Below are 17,376 nucleotides of genomic sequence, written 5' to 3'. Positions count from 1 at the left end.
GTATTAATAATCAGAGTTTTGTCCGAGCCAGGTTTAATAGCCTGATGGCTGTGGGGAAGTAGCTATTCCTGAACCTGGGTGATGCAGTCAGAAGGTAGCAGGGAGATGAGTGTGTGGCCAGGATGGTGTGAGTCTTTGATGATACTGCCAGCCTTTTTGAGGCAGCGACTGCGTTAAATCCCCTCGATGGAAGGAAGGTCAGAGCCGATGATGGACTGGGCAGTGTTTACTACTTTTGTAGTCTCCAGGGTGCTCAAGTTGCCGAACCAAGCCACGATGCAACCGGTCAGCATGCTCTCTACTGTGCACCTGTAGAAGTTAGAGAGAGTCCTCCTTGACAAACCAATTCTCCGTAATCTTCTCAGGAAGTAGAGGCGCTGATGAGCTTTCTTGATAATTGCATTAGTGTTCTTGGACGCACGCCCAGGAATTTGAAGCTCTTGACCCTTCCAACCATCGACCCGTTGATATAAACGGGGCTGTGGGTCCCCATCCTACTCCTTCCAAATTCCACAATCAGTTCCTTGGTTTTGCTGGTGTTGAGGGCCAGGTTATTGTGCTGGCACCATATGGACAGTTGCTCGATCTCTCTTCCATACTTGGAATCATCCCCATCAGTGATACATCCCACAACAGTGGTGTCGTCAGCGAACTTGATGATGGAGTTCGCACTGTGAACGGCTACGCAATCATGAGTATAGAGTGAGTACAGCAGGGGGCTGAGCACGCAACCTTGAGGTGCTCCCGTGCTGATTGTATCGAGGCTGACACATTTCCACCAATACGAACAGACTGCAGTCTGTGAATGAGGAAGTCGAGGATCCAATTGCAGAGGGATGCGCAGAGATCCAGTTCTGCGAGTTTGGTAACCAGCTTGGAGGGGATGAATGTGTTAAATGCCGAGCTGTAATCGATGAATAACAGCTGACAAATGAGTTTTTGTTGTCCAAGTGGTCCAGAGCGGAGTGGAGGGCCAGCGAGATCGCATCCACCGTTGATCTGTTGTGGCGGTAAGCGAACTGCAGTGGTGGTGGTTGATATAAAAGTCTTTATTCATCAGGAGAGGAAGACATTCTCTTGGAGACCATTTTGTTAGAATCTCCAACCTCAAAGCACATTGAGGCTTTATATTTTTTAAACTCAAAAGACAACAATAATGATTATCAACTGTTTCAACAGAATGCAAAGACAGCAATAAACAATTTACAATTATTTCAGTGGCTCTAATTATCTAAACTTTAATATTTTGAGTGTAGACAAGCAACTTTTCAGAAATACATATTTACAGTGGGAGCATGTTGCAGCTGCCAAGACTCCTCTAAATATTCAAACACCTTTGCTGGGACAAAGTAATTCATATGGGATATCTAGACGCTTCTGCAGGCTGTGAACTCAGACATCCAATATTAGCGTTTTAAGGGCTGACTTTCTTGAGTACACAAACACACCAAATATTGACAAACAGACAAACATGCCTATGACCATAGTTGATGTGCTAATTGATAAGTTAGTCTGGACTGGAAGTTTCCTTCATCTCATTCAGAATGGTGTGAAATAATCAGAGCTGAAGATTTCTGGTTCAAATGATGTGGGCCAATTAACATACCCCATTATTTTGAATTGGACTGATGCATTTGAGAACAGATAGCCTATCTGCTTGCAATGTGCATTAGAAAAGATATTCAGGAGACTGGTTCTTTTGAATTAATGGCTACTACTTCCACGCACCTTTTTAGCCCCAGAATAATCCCTAACAGTGATTTGGATGCAGAGCACGCAAACAAAAGTTTTTATTGTACATGCGACAATAATAAACCAAATAATAATGGTACGGGCAGGCTATAAAAGAAGCAATTCAATGATACTTTATTGTCACACGTACCTAGGTGCAGTGAAATTATTGTTAACTGAACAGTTCTATCTTCTGCCTGCCGTCGAACATGGTGGCAGGCGGTGCCCACCGGGTCCCCATCCTGCTCCCGGCAGTGTGGGTCCCATTGACGTCAGTGGCTCGGGGAACAAGCTTGGAGACACCAGTGGGGAGCCGGGTCCCCTGTTGTCTATCCGCGGCAGGCAGACAAGCTGGGCGATCCTCGGCGGGCGGGCCCTCCATCTTCCATCCACGGTGAGTGAGTCCCTGGTCCACAGCACTGAGCCAAGTCTGCTTGCCGGGATACTCCGGGCACACTGCTTACCGGGATAATCCCAGCACACTGCCTGCCGGGATGCTCCCAAAATTTACGAGACAGGGGAGATGTTGGGGCAGATGTCAAAAGCCTTGATCAAAGGCTTTGGCTTTTAAAGGCAGAGCAGCAGTGGTGGAGGGAAGATAATACAAAACTTGGATCCTTGGTACTGAAAGGTTTTAGTGCACGCGGAGATAATAGAGAATGGAAATTGTTAAGATGACGGACATTGGCACACAGTTTTGGATGGTGTCAAATTTATGCTGGATTGAATGAGGGAAGCTCATCAGGATTTTTTGGAATAGTTTAGTCTTGGAAGCAGCAGGTACAAAAACTGTGTTTCCCTATAATATCAAAGGAAGTAAAGGGCCTGTCCCACTTACGTGTGCTTGGCACACAAATTATGCAACCTCGTGGTCGCGTTGAGGCGCGACGGTCCCGTGCGATTTCATGCGTCCGCACAGCCGTCTGGAGCGAGTGACGTCATTTGAAGATAGACACAAAATGCTGGAGTAACTCAGCGGGACCGGCAGCATCTCTGGAGAGTAGCAATGGGTGTTGTTTCGGGTCGAGACTCTGAAACTCTGGGTCTGAAAGAAGGGTCTTGACCTGAAACTTCACCCATTGCTTCTCTCCAGAGATGCTGCTAGTCCCGCTAAGTTACTCCTGCATTTTGTGTCTATCTTCAATTTTCTTGGCCCCTGCTCTGGGAGTAGAAGTGGGGGTGGATTCGGGCCGTGAGCCCCAGGGCGAGCTCGGCGATCGTTTACCTGCTTCTGCTGCTGTTGGAGGTGAGACGTTGCGTCGCGCCAGGGTCTTGGGCCTGTCCCACTTTGGCCATCAGTTACGTGACAGGCCATTGGCGCGCGAAGATTTCATTTGGGACGAAGTCCACTCCTCCACAACACTCCATGCGCCTGTCCCGTGCTACCCACACACTACCTACATGCTAACCACATGCTAGCAGGTCACGTAAATGGCGCTTGAATGACAGCCAAGTAGAACAGGCCCTTAACACTCTACCGAAAAAACACTTTGAGAGTAACTTAACGGCAGCAATTAAAGAGAGTGGATCACCTCCAATTTGTCCACTTATAGACAACGCTGATCTATCCAGCAATCCCCTTATCCCATCAGTTTTATTTTTAATTGCAGGTAGCTACACTGCTCATTCTTAAATGAGGAATGGGTCTCCCAATCGATATATTTTCTTCACCCAAATCACATTAGCTGCCCATTTATTGTGTTGATTTTGATGAAATATGTGTGCTAACTATCCTATAATTGCTTCATATCAATACACAAGGTGCACCATAGGTAATGTTTCTGTATGAAATGCGTTAAAATAAGTCTGAAACACAATAGTACTATGGATGCATGTGCTTTGGATGCATGAATCCTGTCGTCGTATCGAAGTCTCATTTAAAAACAATCTGTATTTCTTTTTTTCATAGCTCCAAGCTCTGATATCGCCCTGTCACTGTGCTCAATGATTTAGTTTATATTGTTTGGCATTTACGTTTGTGAAACCATAAAGAATTACACAGAGCAAAGGTATTTGCATAAAGGGAAAGCAGAGATGGATTGATGCGTTTGCTTTGCATTGCTAATGACATTAGATAAAACGATTGATGAGATGTTAATGGTTGCAATGAATGATGTGCAGTTCCACAGCTCAATGCCTGCATAGTTGTGAAATATAGACATAGGTGCTCACTGTTCGGGATAAGGTTATTTAAGAATCTGCTTTCCATAATCAACATGATGCAAACACTACTCTGTAAACATCCCAAATTAAATCTTCCCAAATTTAATGTAATTATTGAGTTTATTTTTAACCATTGGACAAATAATGGACCAGCCCACCACCTGGAATGGCTGACCATGGTCCAGCCCATCTTCACTTAATGGCTGACCATATGAGACAGAAAGAGGGTTCAGCAACAGGTAGTCTTTAAATGTGGTGCTTCTGAGGCCCCTTCACCCAGAGCTGTAAAAACCATTGACAGGCGTCATAGCTGCGATGGCTGGGGAGAGCAACATCTCCAGTCAACACCATAAGGCTTTTGTTGCAAGAACTGCAGATGCTGGTTTAAATCAAAGGTATACATAGAAACATAGAAACATAGAAATTAGGTGCAGGAGTAGGCCATTCGGCCCTTCGAGCCTGCACCGCCATTCAATATGATCATGGTTGATCATCCAACTCAGTATCCCGAACCTGCCTTCTCTCCATACCCTCTGATCCCCTTAGCCACAAGGGCCACATCTAACTCCCTCTTAAATATAGCCAATGAACTGGCCTCGACTACCCTCTGTGGCAGAGAGTTCCAGAGATTCACCACTCTCTGTGTGAAAAAAGTTCTTCTCATCTCAGTTTTAAAGGATTTCCCCCTTATCCTTAAGCTGTGACCCCTTGTCCTGGACTTCCCCAACATCGGGAGCAATCTTCCTGCATCTAGCCTGTCCAACCCCTTAAGAATTTTGTAAGTTTCTATAAGATCCCCTCTCAATCTCCTAAATTCTAGAGAGTATAAACCAAGTCTATCCAGTCTTTCTTCATAAGACAGTCCTGACATCCCAGGAATCAGTCAGGTGAACCTTCTCTGCACTCCCTCTATGGCAATAATGTCCTTCCTCAGAAAGGATAAATAAAGTGCTGGAGTAACTCAGCGGGACAGGCAACTTTTTAACTGCTTTGCTGCAAGAAACCTTTTGCAGTTCCTTTACTAAAACATAGGAGCAGAGGTAGGCCATTCAGTCCATCCAGCCTGCTGAGCATAGCTGATCCTATATAGCTGCTGTTGGTGTGGAGAAATCTCACCTCGTTCCATATTATTTATATTCAGGGTGTACACTTGCGGCTCGTTGCCTGTACATTTGGCGCTGCTTCGTAAGCTGGCTTGTTAGCTGGTGCATTTCCTGGCAATGCCACGTATTTTCTTTAGTGTGGGTTTTGCTCTATTAAATAGCAACTTCTTGCGGCACGCAGATGGATTCTAATAGACCTTGGACTTCCTTTCCATTCTGAATGAGGATGCCAGGTTCTCCACAGCTGCTCAAAGTCATGGGCCACCCTGAAGGCATATCTGGAGCTCATATAGATGATAGCTGACTGTCCCTTATCTTGTTTTTGACACGGCCCTTAACTCAATGGATATTTTTAAGGCGGCGATAGATAGATTCTTGATTAGTACGGCTGTCAGGGGTCATGGGGAGAAGGCAGGAGAATAGGGTTAAGTGGGAGAGTTAGATCAACCATGATTGAATGCCAGAGTAGACTTGATGGGCTAGATAGAGATAGATAGATAGATAGATAGATAGATAGATAGATAGATAGATAGATGGATAGATAGATAGATAGATAGATAGATAGATAGATAGATAGATAGATAGATAGATAGATTAATACAAGTGTCAGAGGTTATGGGACGAAGGCAGGAGAATGGGGTTAGGAAGGGGAGATAGATCTGCCATGATTGAATGGCAGAGTAGACTTGTTGGGCCAAATGGCCTAATTCTGCTCCTATCACATGACCTTATGAATGGCTTAATTATGCTCCTGTCACTTATGAACTCAGCCTGTTGTGCTGACCTTCCTGGGGGCAGACAACCTTTTGCCGTGAACTCATGCAGGCGAGCAACAGCCCATCGTGCTTTCATGAAACCATTATCAACAAAGGAAGAGCATCTGTAACAAGGATCAGGTCAGGATTCTGCAGTTGTGTTTCTGCCACCTGGCTTAATTCTTCTATTTCTTCCAAACCTCCCATGCAGTCATGTTCCTCTTCTTTCTCCCTTTCATTCTTGGGATGCAGAATCATAGTGGATTAAAATGGATGGCTTGGACTATAGAGAGATTGGGTGCTTCAAAAACCATTGTATATCTGGTCCATCTGGCTGCACTCGCCTGGGAAACTCTATTCCTTGACAGCAAAGGTGTGGACAGAGTGTGGGCATTACATCATAAGCCTTTGATCCAATATCAGGCTAGCTCATTGCAGCTCTGCACATTGCATCCACATAAACTGCTTCTCCATCTGAGGACAACAGAATCCAATGTTGACAAATATCATCAAACAGATGGGTCCCCGTGTTCCTCTGTTAGGATAGCTGTCACCTATCCCTCTTTATTGTGGACAATAGGAATCAATGATTTCCCGATGTTGGAGATTCCCAGGGCCGGTGCTGAGCATAAAGATTTCCTCATGCAATTGAAAGTATCTTGCTGCTCTTGGGTGAGAGTGATTTCCTCGTTTGAATCCCTTTTTCTTTTCGGAATAGCATTTAGTGGTTTATCCAACTGTGTGTTTGAGTCAATGCACTGTCTGTCAAAGTTGCAATAACCCAAGAAAGGATTTAGGCTCTTTAATAGTAGTGGGTTGTTTGGAGGTCTGGATAGTCCAGTCTTGGGTGAGTTCCCTTTAAATGAGGAAGACTTTCTCTCCCAGGTACATGACCTCTTCTTGGACAATTTGCGCTTTGTCAATGCTGGCCTTGTGGCACTCTGATGGATGTGGTCTAGCAGGTAACAAAAGACTTGTTCATGTTGTCCTTCTGTTTCCGAGGCCAGTAATATGTTGTCCACATACTGGCTAACCGCAGAGTGCACAAGAGGTAGTTCCTGCAAATGGTTTTGTGCGTTCATGTGGTAAACCGTGAAACTCCTGCGGGAGTTGCTTCCAGGTGCATTGCTACTGGTTAACTTTGACAGCAAACTATGGTGGGACCTTGGGTACAGGTGACACTGACCAGAACCCATTAACCTTTGTCAAACTTGCTCCATGAATTCACAAGCTGTTCTTTGCAAGGTTCAAGGAGTTAGCAGTTTCTAACAAAGTCACTCCAGCAAGTCTCTGCAAACCCCTACAATCATTACCAGTACATTACCCCTGATCCAACGTGGTTTTATGTTGCCTACTAATTTCTTACATGAGACCTCCATCATGACTTACTGAAGGTCCAAATACTCCAAAACTACTGGTCTTGCTGTCTACATCTAATATTCCCTCCCCAGATGCTACCTGATGTGTGGAGTTCTTTCATTTTACTGGTCCTCTGGTGTCTATTCTACCAATTCCTCAAGAAAAACATAAGTAGGTTTGACAGACATGATTACCCTTTCATAAATCTATGTTGACTTTGTTAAACGCTATTGATATTTTCCAAGTATTCTGTTAAACTACATAATGGACTCTTGCATTTTCCCTGTATTGACATTAGACAATGTGCACTTCACATTTTTCTTGTTTCCTTATGTTACTAAATGATATTGTTTCTTTTGACAATCTCTAGTCTGCAGATACCATTCTATAATCTATAGAGTTTTTGGACAATGATAATACATTCACAGTTCCACATGAATGGAAAACAGTTTATTAAGTTCTGGGGATTTGTCAGCTTTCAAACCTATTACTATCTACACTTTTGGTTTTACTCCCATTCATTTCCTCCTTTTCATTAGAACCTTGATTCTCTAGTATTTCTGCAAAGTTATTTGTGTCTTCAGTAAAAGACAAACCTAAATTATTTGTTGTTCTTCTTTACCATTTATTTGCTCCCCATTATAAATTCTGCTCTTTGTAACAGTAATGGGCCTACCTTTGTCTTCACTAATCTTCTTACAGAATTATTAAGGCTTTTACTGTTCCGATATATTTCTGAAGTTAAGCACAGCACATTGATGCAATCACAAAGAAAGCTCTTCAACACCACCTCTTCCTTAGAAGATTGAAGAGATCCAATATGTCAGGGTATGCTCTATCAAACCTCTACAGATGTGCGATACTGACAGATTACATCACAGACTGGATGGGCAACCAAAAAGCCCAGGAATGAAGGTGACTAAAGTAGTCTAGACTGCCTTAGACTCGGTAGAGACAAACTAATTATTACCTATTTAGACAGGTAAATATTGCTTAGTCCATCACGGGTAAGTTTATTTGGCCTTCCATCACAGAAATGTGATGGATGTTTATGTAAATTGTGTTGTGCCTTGGGTCTATTTGTTTGTAATGTATGGCTGCAGAAACGGCATTTCGTTTGGACCTCAAGGGGTCCAAATGACAATTAAATGTATCTTGTATCTTGGTATTAAATTTGATTCCTGACTCTGAATATTACTTGCAAATTTACTATCACTCTATTTAATACATTTCCTTCTTTTTTTGCGAAGTTGCTACTCGTCTTCTAATATAATAATTTTTTTACATGGCTACTCTTTGAATCTAGGAATATGCTGTGCATTCTTAAGTAACTTTTCATAATTTTAAAAAATGTCTGAGTTGCAACCTAGACTGTTTCTGAGAGCATAAAGCCAGGTTATCTGAAGTTCTGGCTGCATGTTTTTTGTTTATTAAATGGGAAAACAATCTTGGGGCTTCTTGGAGAGCTTTATGTAAGGATGGATGCAATTGTGTCCATCTCCTTTACATTTCTATTCTGTACAAATAGTAATGAACCAAATGCTTGGGTGGTCTGTTTTATTCCAAAACCTGCACCACCACTCTCAGTATATCTTATTATAGGACTCCTTAATCCGCGAGTTAAGATGAGTGTCTTCGACCTTCATGCTGGAGGGCACTCGCCTGACACTTGAGCTGGATCAACCATCCGCGTTGAAACCACGAGCTGGATCTCACACACACACACACACACACAAACTCTTATAAACTCGCAGATTAGGTTGCCTATTAGATATTAAAGGGGACAGCCCCTTTAATACAAGCCAAAGTCTCAAATTCAGTATATCTCCGCTCCCTACAATAACTCTAATCAAAGAATGTTGTAACCTTCATACTTTTCAGTCACCTCCCTCTGCCCATCATTGAACAATAGTGATTCCAGTAAACAATGAACAAACCAACTATTGCTAGCTTTTTTTTAAAGCTATGATTATAAAAATAAAAAAAAATAGGTAATGGGATTTGCACTTCACCAAGATCCCCATCTTGATTAGTATGGGTGTCAGGGGTTATGGGGAGAAGCAGGAGAATGGGGATAGGAGGGAGAGACAGATTAGCCATGATTAAATGACGGAGCAGACTTGATAGGCAGAATGGCCTAATTCTGCTCCTATTACCTTATGACCTCCATCCATAATCCTTGAATATAGCTCTTCCATTGGGTGGCACCACCGCAGTGGCTGCCTCGCCAGCAGCTCGTCAGTCCTTTTGCCTTTTCTGTTATTTTTAGTGCATCTAAACGTATGTTTTAATGATCCTCAGTATGTCTTATGTGGAGGGTTGTGGAGGGGAATAGGGGAAACTGTTTTTTCAGTCACTTACCTGGACAGTGCTGCGTCTCTTCTCCGTGTCGCATCTTCGCCCCCGCGGCCTAGCAACTGAATTGGCGCGGCCTTTCCGACCGGAGACTGACCCAGAGCTTCAGCAGCAGGCGCAGCGTGGAATTACCATCGTGGAGCCTGGGATCCTGTCAAGGATCGCCAGTGTTTGAGCTCCGTTCAGCAGGGTCTGCTGACTTTAACACCGTGGAGCTGTGGTCTGCGGAGCTTCTGGCCACGGGCACGGCGCTGACTTTAACATCACTGAGTCTGGGATCTTTTGCTGAGGATCGCCAGTGTTGGAGCTCCATCCAGGTAAGAAGCGGCCGATTTGGAAACTCCTAGCCGCAGAGTGTGTTCCGATCGTTCCACAGCCGGAGTTTCAATCATCCGGGCGAGAGGGCTTGTACATCGGGCCGTACACGGGTGAACAAAGAGGAAGATGACTGAACTTTATTGTCTTCCATCACAGTGAGAAATGTTGTGTATTGTGTTCTTTTTATTCGTATGGCTGTATGGAAACTCAAATGTCACTGTGGCAATTGGTGCATGTGACAATAAATGTGTACTTGTGAACTTGTAAACAAATGGGGAGATGAAGGTATTCCTTTACATTCTTGCAAATGATATCATCAAGCCTTACTAAAATGTTCTGAGATGTCTTATTTAAAATCAAAAGTGAGGAATAATACCTTAAAAAGTCTCCATAAAAACGCAGACTTGGTGACATGGCCATAAACGGTTTAAAACTTTGGATGCTATAAAGGCCATCATGCAGCCATTTTCTGGAAACCGTATGCCCCTCTCACTCTGATGATAAAACCATACAAACATACAGTGGCAGCAAGAGCAGGAACTGCAGATGGTGGTTTATACAAAAGGACATAATGTGCTGGAGTAACTCAGTGGGTCAGGCAGCATCTCTGGGGAACATGGATAGTTGACAATTCAAGTTGGGACCCTTCAGACTCTTTCAATTATTCCGAAGAAGGGTCCTGGCCAGAATTGTCACCTACCCATGTCCTTCAGAGATGCTGCCAGACTTGCTGAGTTACTCCAGCACTGTGTGTTCTTTTAAGAGCATTTAATTGTACTATTTGTTATATGTACTGAGCAAAAAACAATAAAATTCTTACTTGCTGAATCTTTACAGGCACATTAAACAACTTGACAATAAATATACAACATGTTATTAGTTATTCTTGGGACACCAGACGATGATTGTGCAAGCCAAAGTTAGCAGTACAACTTTAGAGTAGAAAGTTCATGGTCTGACTTGTTACCTGTAATTCGTCCATTATTAGTAGTCCAACGTCTGACATTACCCGTTTTTCATCTAACGACAGTGGTGTCAGTGGCAAATTTAAAGATGACATTAAGCTGTGCTGGCCGCACACTCATGGGTATGGAGAGAGGAGAATAAGGGATTGAGCACGCAGTCTTATGCAGATCATCGGGGAGGAGAATTTGTTGTTGCATATTCCTAATGATGAAGGTCCGCTACTGAGGAAGTCCAGGATCCAGTTGTATCGGCAGCAGCAGAGACCAGTTCTGTGACTTCGACTATGTTTGGAAGGGTGTGATGCTGTAGTCAGTGAACAAATCTTGACGTACACGTCTCAGTAGTCCATCCGTTGCAAAGTGGAGAGCCAGCTAGATCAGATCACATCTGTTGTTGGTCTGTTGTAGCAGTGGGCGAATTGAAGTGGGTCCATATCTTTACTAAGACAGGAGTTGATTTGTGTCATTACCAACCACTGAACGCGAGTGCCTCTGATCAGTAGTTCTTGAGGCATGTCACCTTGAACTTCTTGGGCACCGGGATTATGAATGTTATTTTAAGTCAGGTGGGGGCTTCAGACTGCAGTGGTTGAAGATGTGTGTGAAAACTCCATCCAGTTGATGCACGCAGGCTTTAGGAATGCAACCATCCAGACCGGAAACATTCTCACAAAGGATCTCCTGATGTTGGTCTCTGAGATTGAGATCACAAGAGTTGTGGGAGCTTGTGACGAGGCATCATTATTCTTCCATTTGGAAAAAAAGCAAAGAAAATCTTAAGCTCACAGGGGAGTGATATGTTGTTGACACTTGAACAACTTGGTTTCACCATGTAGGAAGTGATGGCGAACAAGCACTGCCATACTTGCCAAGTATCCATCCGAGCCTCCAGTAGAGACTGAAGTGTCTCTTAGCGGGTCTCACTGCCCCCCTGCTTGAGATCGGGCCTGGACTTCTTGTATGAGACTGGATCACCTGACTTAAACTCCACAGGTTTGGTCCTCTGTCGATTGGAGGTATCCTGGTTTATTCAAGGATTCTGGTAAGAGAATACGTGCAGGTTTTTTTTTTTAGGAGCACTCTCCTCCACATATTTCCTTGTGAACTCAGTAATATTTCAAGGTTTCCAGGTCAGTTTATTGTTTCATGTACCAGATACAGTGAAATGTGAGCTACCAGAGAGCCATTGTAAGTGTAAAGTCCAAAGGCGAGCTGCAGGAGTGGGGCGCCGTTGTGTATGGCTGCTCTGCCTGCAGTCCGCACCTTCACCCTTTTTTATTTTTATTTTTAGTCCTGTTAAAAAACAAATGTTAGTTGGAGGTCTTTTGTGTGGTGGGTGTGGGAGGGGAAGGGGGAAACTTTATTTCCTAGTCCCTACCTGGTCGGAGAGGCGGCTTCCCTCCGAGCTGCTTCTTCGCCCCTTCCTCGCGGCCTACCATCGAGACTGGAGCAGCGTTTCCTGTCGGGACCGGCCGGGACTACAGCTTCGGCGGCGGCAGCACAGCGCTGGGACACCATCACGGAGCGGGCGATGTCTTACCGGGTCGCCGTGCTGTAAGCTCCGGTGTGCTGTGACTGCCGACTCCAACATCCGAGGAGTTGTGGCTGCGAGCGTCCAGCCGCGGGCGGGCTGTGCTGGATTTAAAACACTGCGGAGCCTGGAATCCGAGGTCGCCAGAGTCAGAGCACCAACCAGCGCGGCCTGAGGACTTTGGGTGCCATGGTCTCCAGGGAGGGAGCGGCCGCTCCAGACATTTCCAAGCCGCCAGGGACTGTTCACCGACGCCAGAGTTCCATCTTCTGTTGTAATGTGTTGTGTCATTTTTCTTTTTTTTAAACATTTTTCTATGGATGTACGGAAACTTAATTATTTATTTTATGTAAAGCACTTTGGTTTCAACATGAGTTGATTTAAACGTGCTTTATAAATAAAATGTACTTTACTTTACTAAAGTGTAAGTGTAAAGGCACACAACCACATAAAAGTTAACATAAACATCCACCACAGTGGATTCCACATTCCTCACTGTTGTGGAAAGCAATAAAGTTCAATCTTCTTTCTCTTTATTCTCCCACAGTCGGGGCAGTCAAACCATCCACAGTCGGGGCGATCAAAGCCCCTGCAGCCGACGATCGAAGCCCCCATTTGGGGTGATCGAAACTCCCGTGTCAGGGTGGTTGAAACTCTCTCCACGGCATGGAGCTCCCGACTTCTTAGCAGAGACTGCGGGCTTCACAATGTTAAACTCCACAGGCCCTGCGGTTGGAGCTTCGATCTCCGGCAAAGGGATCACAAGCTCCGCGATGTTAAAGTCCCGCAGACACCCGCGGCTTGTAGCACCCGTCGCTCTCTAGGAAAGGCCACCAACTCCTCGATGTTTGGCCGCAGTGCGGACGGAGATACGATATGGAAAAACATCGCATCTCCGTCGAGGTAAGAGATTGGAAAAAAAGTTTCCCCCACCCCCCACATAAAACAAACCAAGCAACACTGAAACATACTTTTAACATATTAAAAATAACAAAAAGAAGAAAAGAACAGACAGACTGTTGGCGAGGCAGCCACTGCTGGTGGTGCCGACCCGTGTTGACCCTTCGTCAGAACTTGAGTCCTTCTTCAGACCATTGCTGAGTCCTTGAACATTGTGTAGTCACACAGTTATTCCAAGTGGTCATAAAGTCACTCCTCTGCCTCCCCTGACCAGCTCTGTGCAAATCTCTCTGCCAGAGCTGCACTCTTCAGTCATCACCTCTGCACAGGAAGAAAGGGTGCAGCCCACTGACCAAATATCCAATATACAGGCACTTTTTTCAAATATTAATTTTTTTTTTTTGCTGATGCAGGGAATATTTAGGGAATATTGTCCTCAGTAATTACCAGATATGTTTAATTTTAATTTGCTACTGGCATTGTGCCCACTTGAAAGTCAAGCTTAGTATTCCCAAAGTTATAATTTAATGAACCTATTAATAACGTCAAGATAACATGCTGTTTTAAACTTTCCATAATGTTTCGAATTCTCAAATGTGCACGAACTTTGATAAAAAAAATATATGGGTTTTTTTAAAATGCATGTGTAACACACAGCTATAATTGCTGATATTAATGCTCATGTTGCAAAATGGAAAGCAACGAAATGAGAGACTATAATCCATATGATTTGTAAATATTTTGTTGTTATCCTCAAATACTTAAAGAGGTGAAAAATCAGTGGCCTACATTTCTCCATGATGATTGCATAGGTGGACAAAGTAAGAAACTCCAATATTTGAGGACTGTTGAAATGTTCTATTGTGTACATTGGAGTTATAATATTCAAACAATGGTTATAACTTGAAAACATTTCTTCCCTGAGGGCTTTTCAGGATTAAAGGATGTTCTTTTCAGAAGGAGATGAGGAGACATTTCTTCAGTCAGAGGGTGGTGAATCTGTGGAAATCTTTGCAACAGAAGGCTGTGGATGCCAAGTCAGTGGATATTTTTAAGGCAGAAATAGATCGATTCTTGATTAGTACAGGTGTCAGAGGTTATGGGGAGAAGGCAGGTGAATGGGGTTAGGAAGGAGAGATAGAGAAGCCACGATTGAATGGTGGAGTAGACTTGATGTGCCAAATGGCCTAATTTTACTCCTATTCCTTATGACCTTTGCATATTAATTGTTTTAAAGAATTCAGTTGAGAACTGTTACCTGTTCATTCCGGTTCATTGAGATGAATAAATGCAGCCTGATAATTCAAGCTGGATACACACAGACATATTTTCAATAATCACAATTATGTTTTGCAGTTTCTTGGCAATGCTGAAGTTGAACAACCAAAGGGTACTGAAATCGTGAAGGATGCTGTTCGCAAACTCAAGGTATAAATTAACTTGGTTTACTAACCTCATAGATCTTGTTGATTCATTTCTCACTGAAGTTCTTTCCTTGACCCACTGATGCCCCCAACTGGTTCCTAGATGTATGTGCATTTAAAATGACTTTGAATTCCATCGGGAAGATGGCTCAAGTGTTATGGTGTTTATTTATTGTCGTTTTTGGGGAGGAAATATGGTGTTTGCAATAAATTAGTGAAGTAACAAATTCCATGCAATTTAGTTATGTGTGTCTGGTCATTTAATTGCACTTCATGTTCCAAAGGTTCAAATCTATCGCCCAAATAAACAAATGTCTTATTTTGGAAGAAACTGCAGATGCTGGTTTACATTGAAGGTAGACACAAAATGTTGGAGTAACTCAGCGGGACAGGCAGCATCTCTGAATAGAAAGAATTGGTGATGGTTTTGGGTCGAAGCCCTTCTTCAGACTGAAGAAGGGTCTTGACCCAAAACGTCATCCATTCCATCTAAATAAATGCCTTTCCTAGTTTTAAGGAAAAGAAATTGTTTTTCTTCTGTTTTATAGGAATATGATAATAATGGTAATCCAGGAATTTTCATGGGAACGGGTCAGAGCCATAAAATATTATAGCTGGAACCTTATTTCAAGTGATCTGTACTAAATTCAGCATTTTGCAACAGCACAGTTGATTGTTTTTGGAAGATGTAATGTCTCCTGTCAAAGGCAGCAGTCGGAATTTTATAGCAACAGCAGCAGTTCTATCAATGCACTGAAATAAAAACAGAGAATGCTGAGAACATTGGGTAGGTTAGGAAAGTAAATATATCTGGTGAAAGAAAAACAGTTAGCATTTCAACTCAACAAAAACATCCACAGAACATAGAATGATAGCTCTGTTTATCTTCATGGATGGTTTATAACCCAATAAGTGTTTAAAAAACATTTTTTTTTTTAGATCTAATTTTTCCAGAATTGGTTGTTTTATGATTTTTATTCCTATCAGTACACGTTTACTGGGAGCCACAAGCCATAGTTCTAGTGGTGAGCTCCATCTTGTTAAAGTTCTTCAGTGCTTAGGACATTGCATTGGACCTGGAACTATCACCTATTGATTTCAATGGGAATTATACGATGCCAGATATCAATGAAAGGGAAGACCGTTCACTATTTTATATTGCTCTATAATTAATTAATATGTTTAATTACATAGCTGATTTTTGAAGCAGAAATCATTTAAAATGTTGATAAAGTTAAAATTAAGTTAATATTTTTTAAATGTTCCTGAATATCAAGAGGTGCATAAAAATTATTAAAATGCCCCCAGTGCTTTTGTAGCTTGCAAAGTTGGAAGCAGAGCTTTGTTGGCTGCCAAAGTTTTAGCGGCATTTTGTGGGTGGAAGGCTTCAATGTGTCATAACAGGCCCTGCCACCTCTAAGCTCAAGATACCAGAGGCCAGGGAGCTGCAACCAGCAAGGAAGGACAACTGTAGTTGGACCAAACAATTAGTTGCTGTAGCAGACCTGGACCCACAAATTCCAAATGATGCACCCAAGCTTGTAAGATTCAACGCAATGCTTATTGATTAGATATATTTGTCGTGGATATGATTGTGGTTTCCATTATGCTCTGTGGAATGCCATGATCTGTCGACAGATGAAAATTCAAAGAGAAAGATCTTGCATCCCTCTTCTCAACAATTTCTGTGTTCTTAAGACAATGTTTTACCTTTCACTCTGGGACTGTGGAATGATATGACCAGTGTGCACTGTAGAAATTATACATTGACAAAAACAATTGCTAACAGATCTGGACTACAAAATGGAAAGAAGATAAATGTAATTAATTTTATTGGGAATATTTGCAATGACGCATTTCAGTAGGTATAAAATGTTTGTGATAAGGCTGTTAATCAATCAACGTGATCATGATTTTAATGACTAGACCCTTGTTTTTTCCCCTCAATTGTCAGACTTTCAGCAGTTGAAGGGAGCCAGTGGTTTGTGGCTGGATTATGATGGGAAACCATTTTAGTGCATTGCTAAATCAGCAGCAGCTTTAACATGAGCTATAAATCAACCTTGGGAAGCAAGAAAGAGAACAACTCCTTTCGAGCTGAAAAAGTAACAGCCAAAATGGTGTTCTCTTTCAGAAAACATACAGTACAAATATTATATCATTCATGCACCTGAAGAAAAGAGAAACAGAAAGTAGTAAATTAAATTCCAAATGAGAGGTTTTAAGGAAAGAACACTTCCATCATGAACAAATTTTGTGGAGTAATAATAAAAATAATTTGAACATCTCCAGTATCAAGCAAAGGGGAAGCAGATTAAAAATGCTGTAAACGTTCCTATGTTGGTATCTTTATTTTGATATTGTTTTGTGATATGACATACTATTATCTCACATAAACAACAGTTTATGTTGTTTCTATTTTTCTCCCAAATTAGGAATTTTTGGTTTATTATTGTCACATGGTTATAGTGCAAAGCATGCTATTGAAACAGATCAGATGCACTGTACATAAATCCAATCAAGACAAACTCAAGTGCATTAAATAGAGCAAAGTGGATGATGCAGTGTGCGGGAAATAGTTCTTACCATTGTAGCATTACAGTAGCGCATCTGTTCCATAGACAAAGTCCAATGTCTACAATGAGGTAGAGGTGAATCAGGCAGTATTCTAGCTGATGGAAGGACCATTCCGAAGCCTGATAACGGAGGGGAAGAAGCTGTTCCGGAGTCTGGTGATGTGCGATTTCAAGCTTCAGTACCTTCTGCTGGATG

The 17,376-nt window shown here is 42.6% G+C and overlaps 1 protein-coding gene across 6 annotated transcripts in view; it reads left to right on the top strand.

Moving 5' to 3' along the window:
• Window positions 1-17,376, top strand: part of gulp1b (GULP PTB domain containing engulfment adaptor 1b) — a 317,776-nt gene that overhangs the window by 241,335 nt on the left and 59,065 nt on the right. For all 6 annotated transcript variants that reach the window (XM_055637822.1, XM_055637816.1, XM_055637817.1 and 3 more), the window contains one exon: window positions 14,537-14,608. In XM_055637822.1, coding sequence (XP_055493797.1) covers window positions 14,537-14,608 — 72 coding nt within the window. The remainder of the gene's footprint in view (window positions 1-14,536; window positions 14,609-17,376) is intronic.

This window comes from Leucoraja erinacea, chromosome 7 (assembly GCF_028641065.1).
Source record: "Leucoraja erinacea ecotype New England chromosome 7, Leri_hhj_1, whole genome shotgun sequence".
Lineage (NCBI taxonomy): Eukaryota > Metazoa > Chordata > Chondrichthyes > Rajiformes > Rajidae > Leucoraja > Leucoraja erinaceus.
The sequence above is the reverse complement of the archived record's forward strand: the minus strand, read 5'-3'. Positions and strand labels throughout refer to the sequence as shown.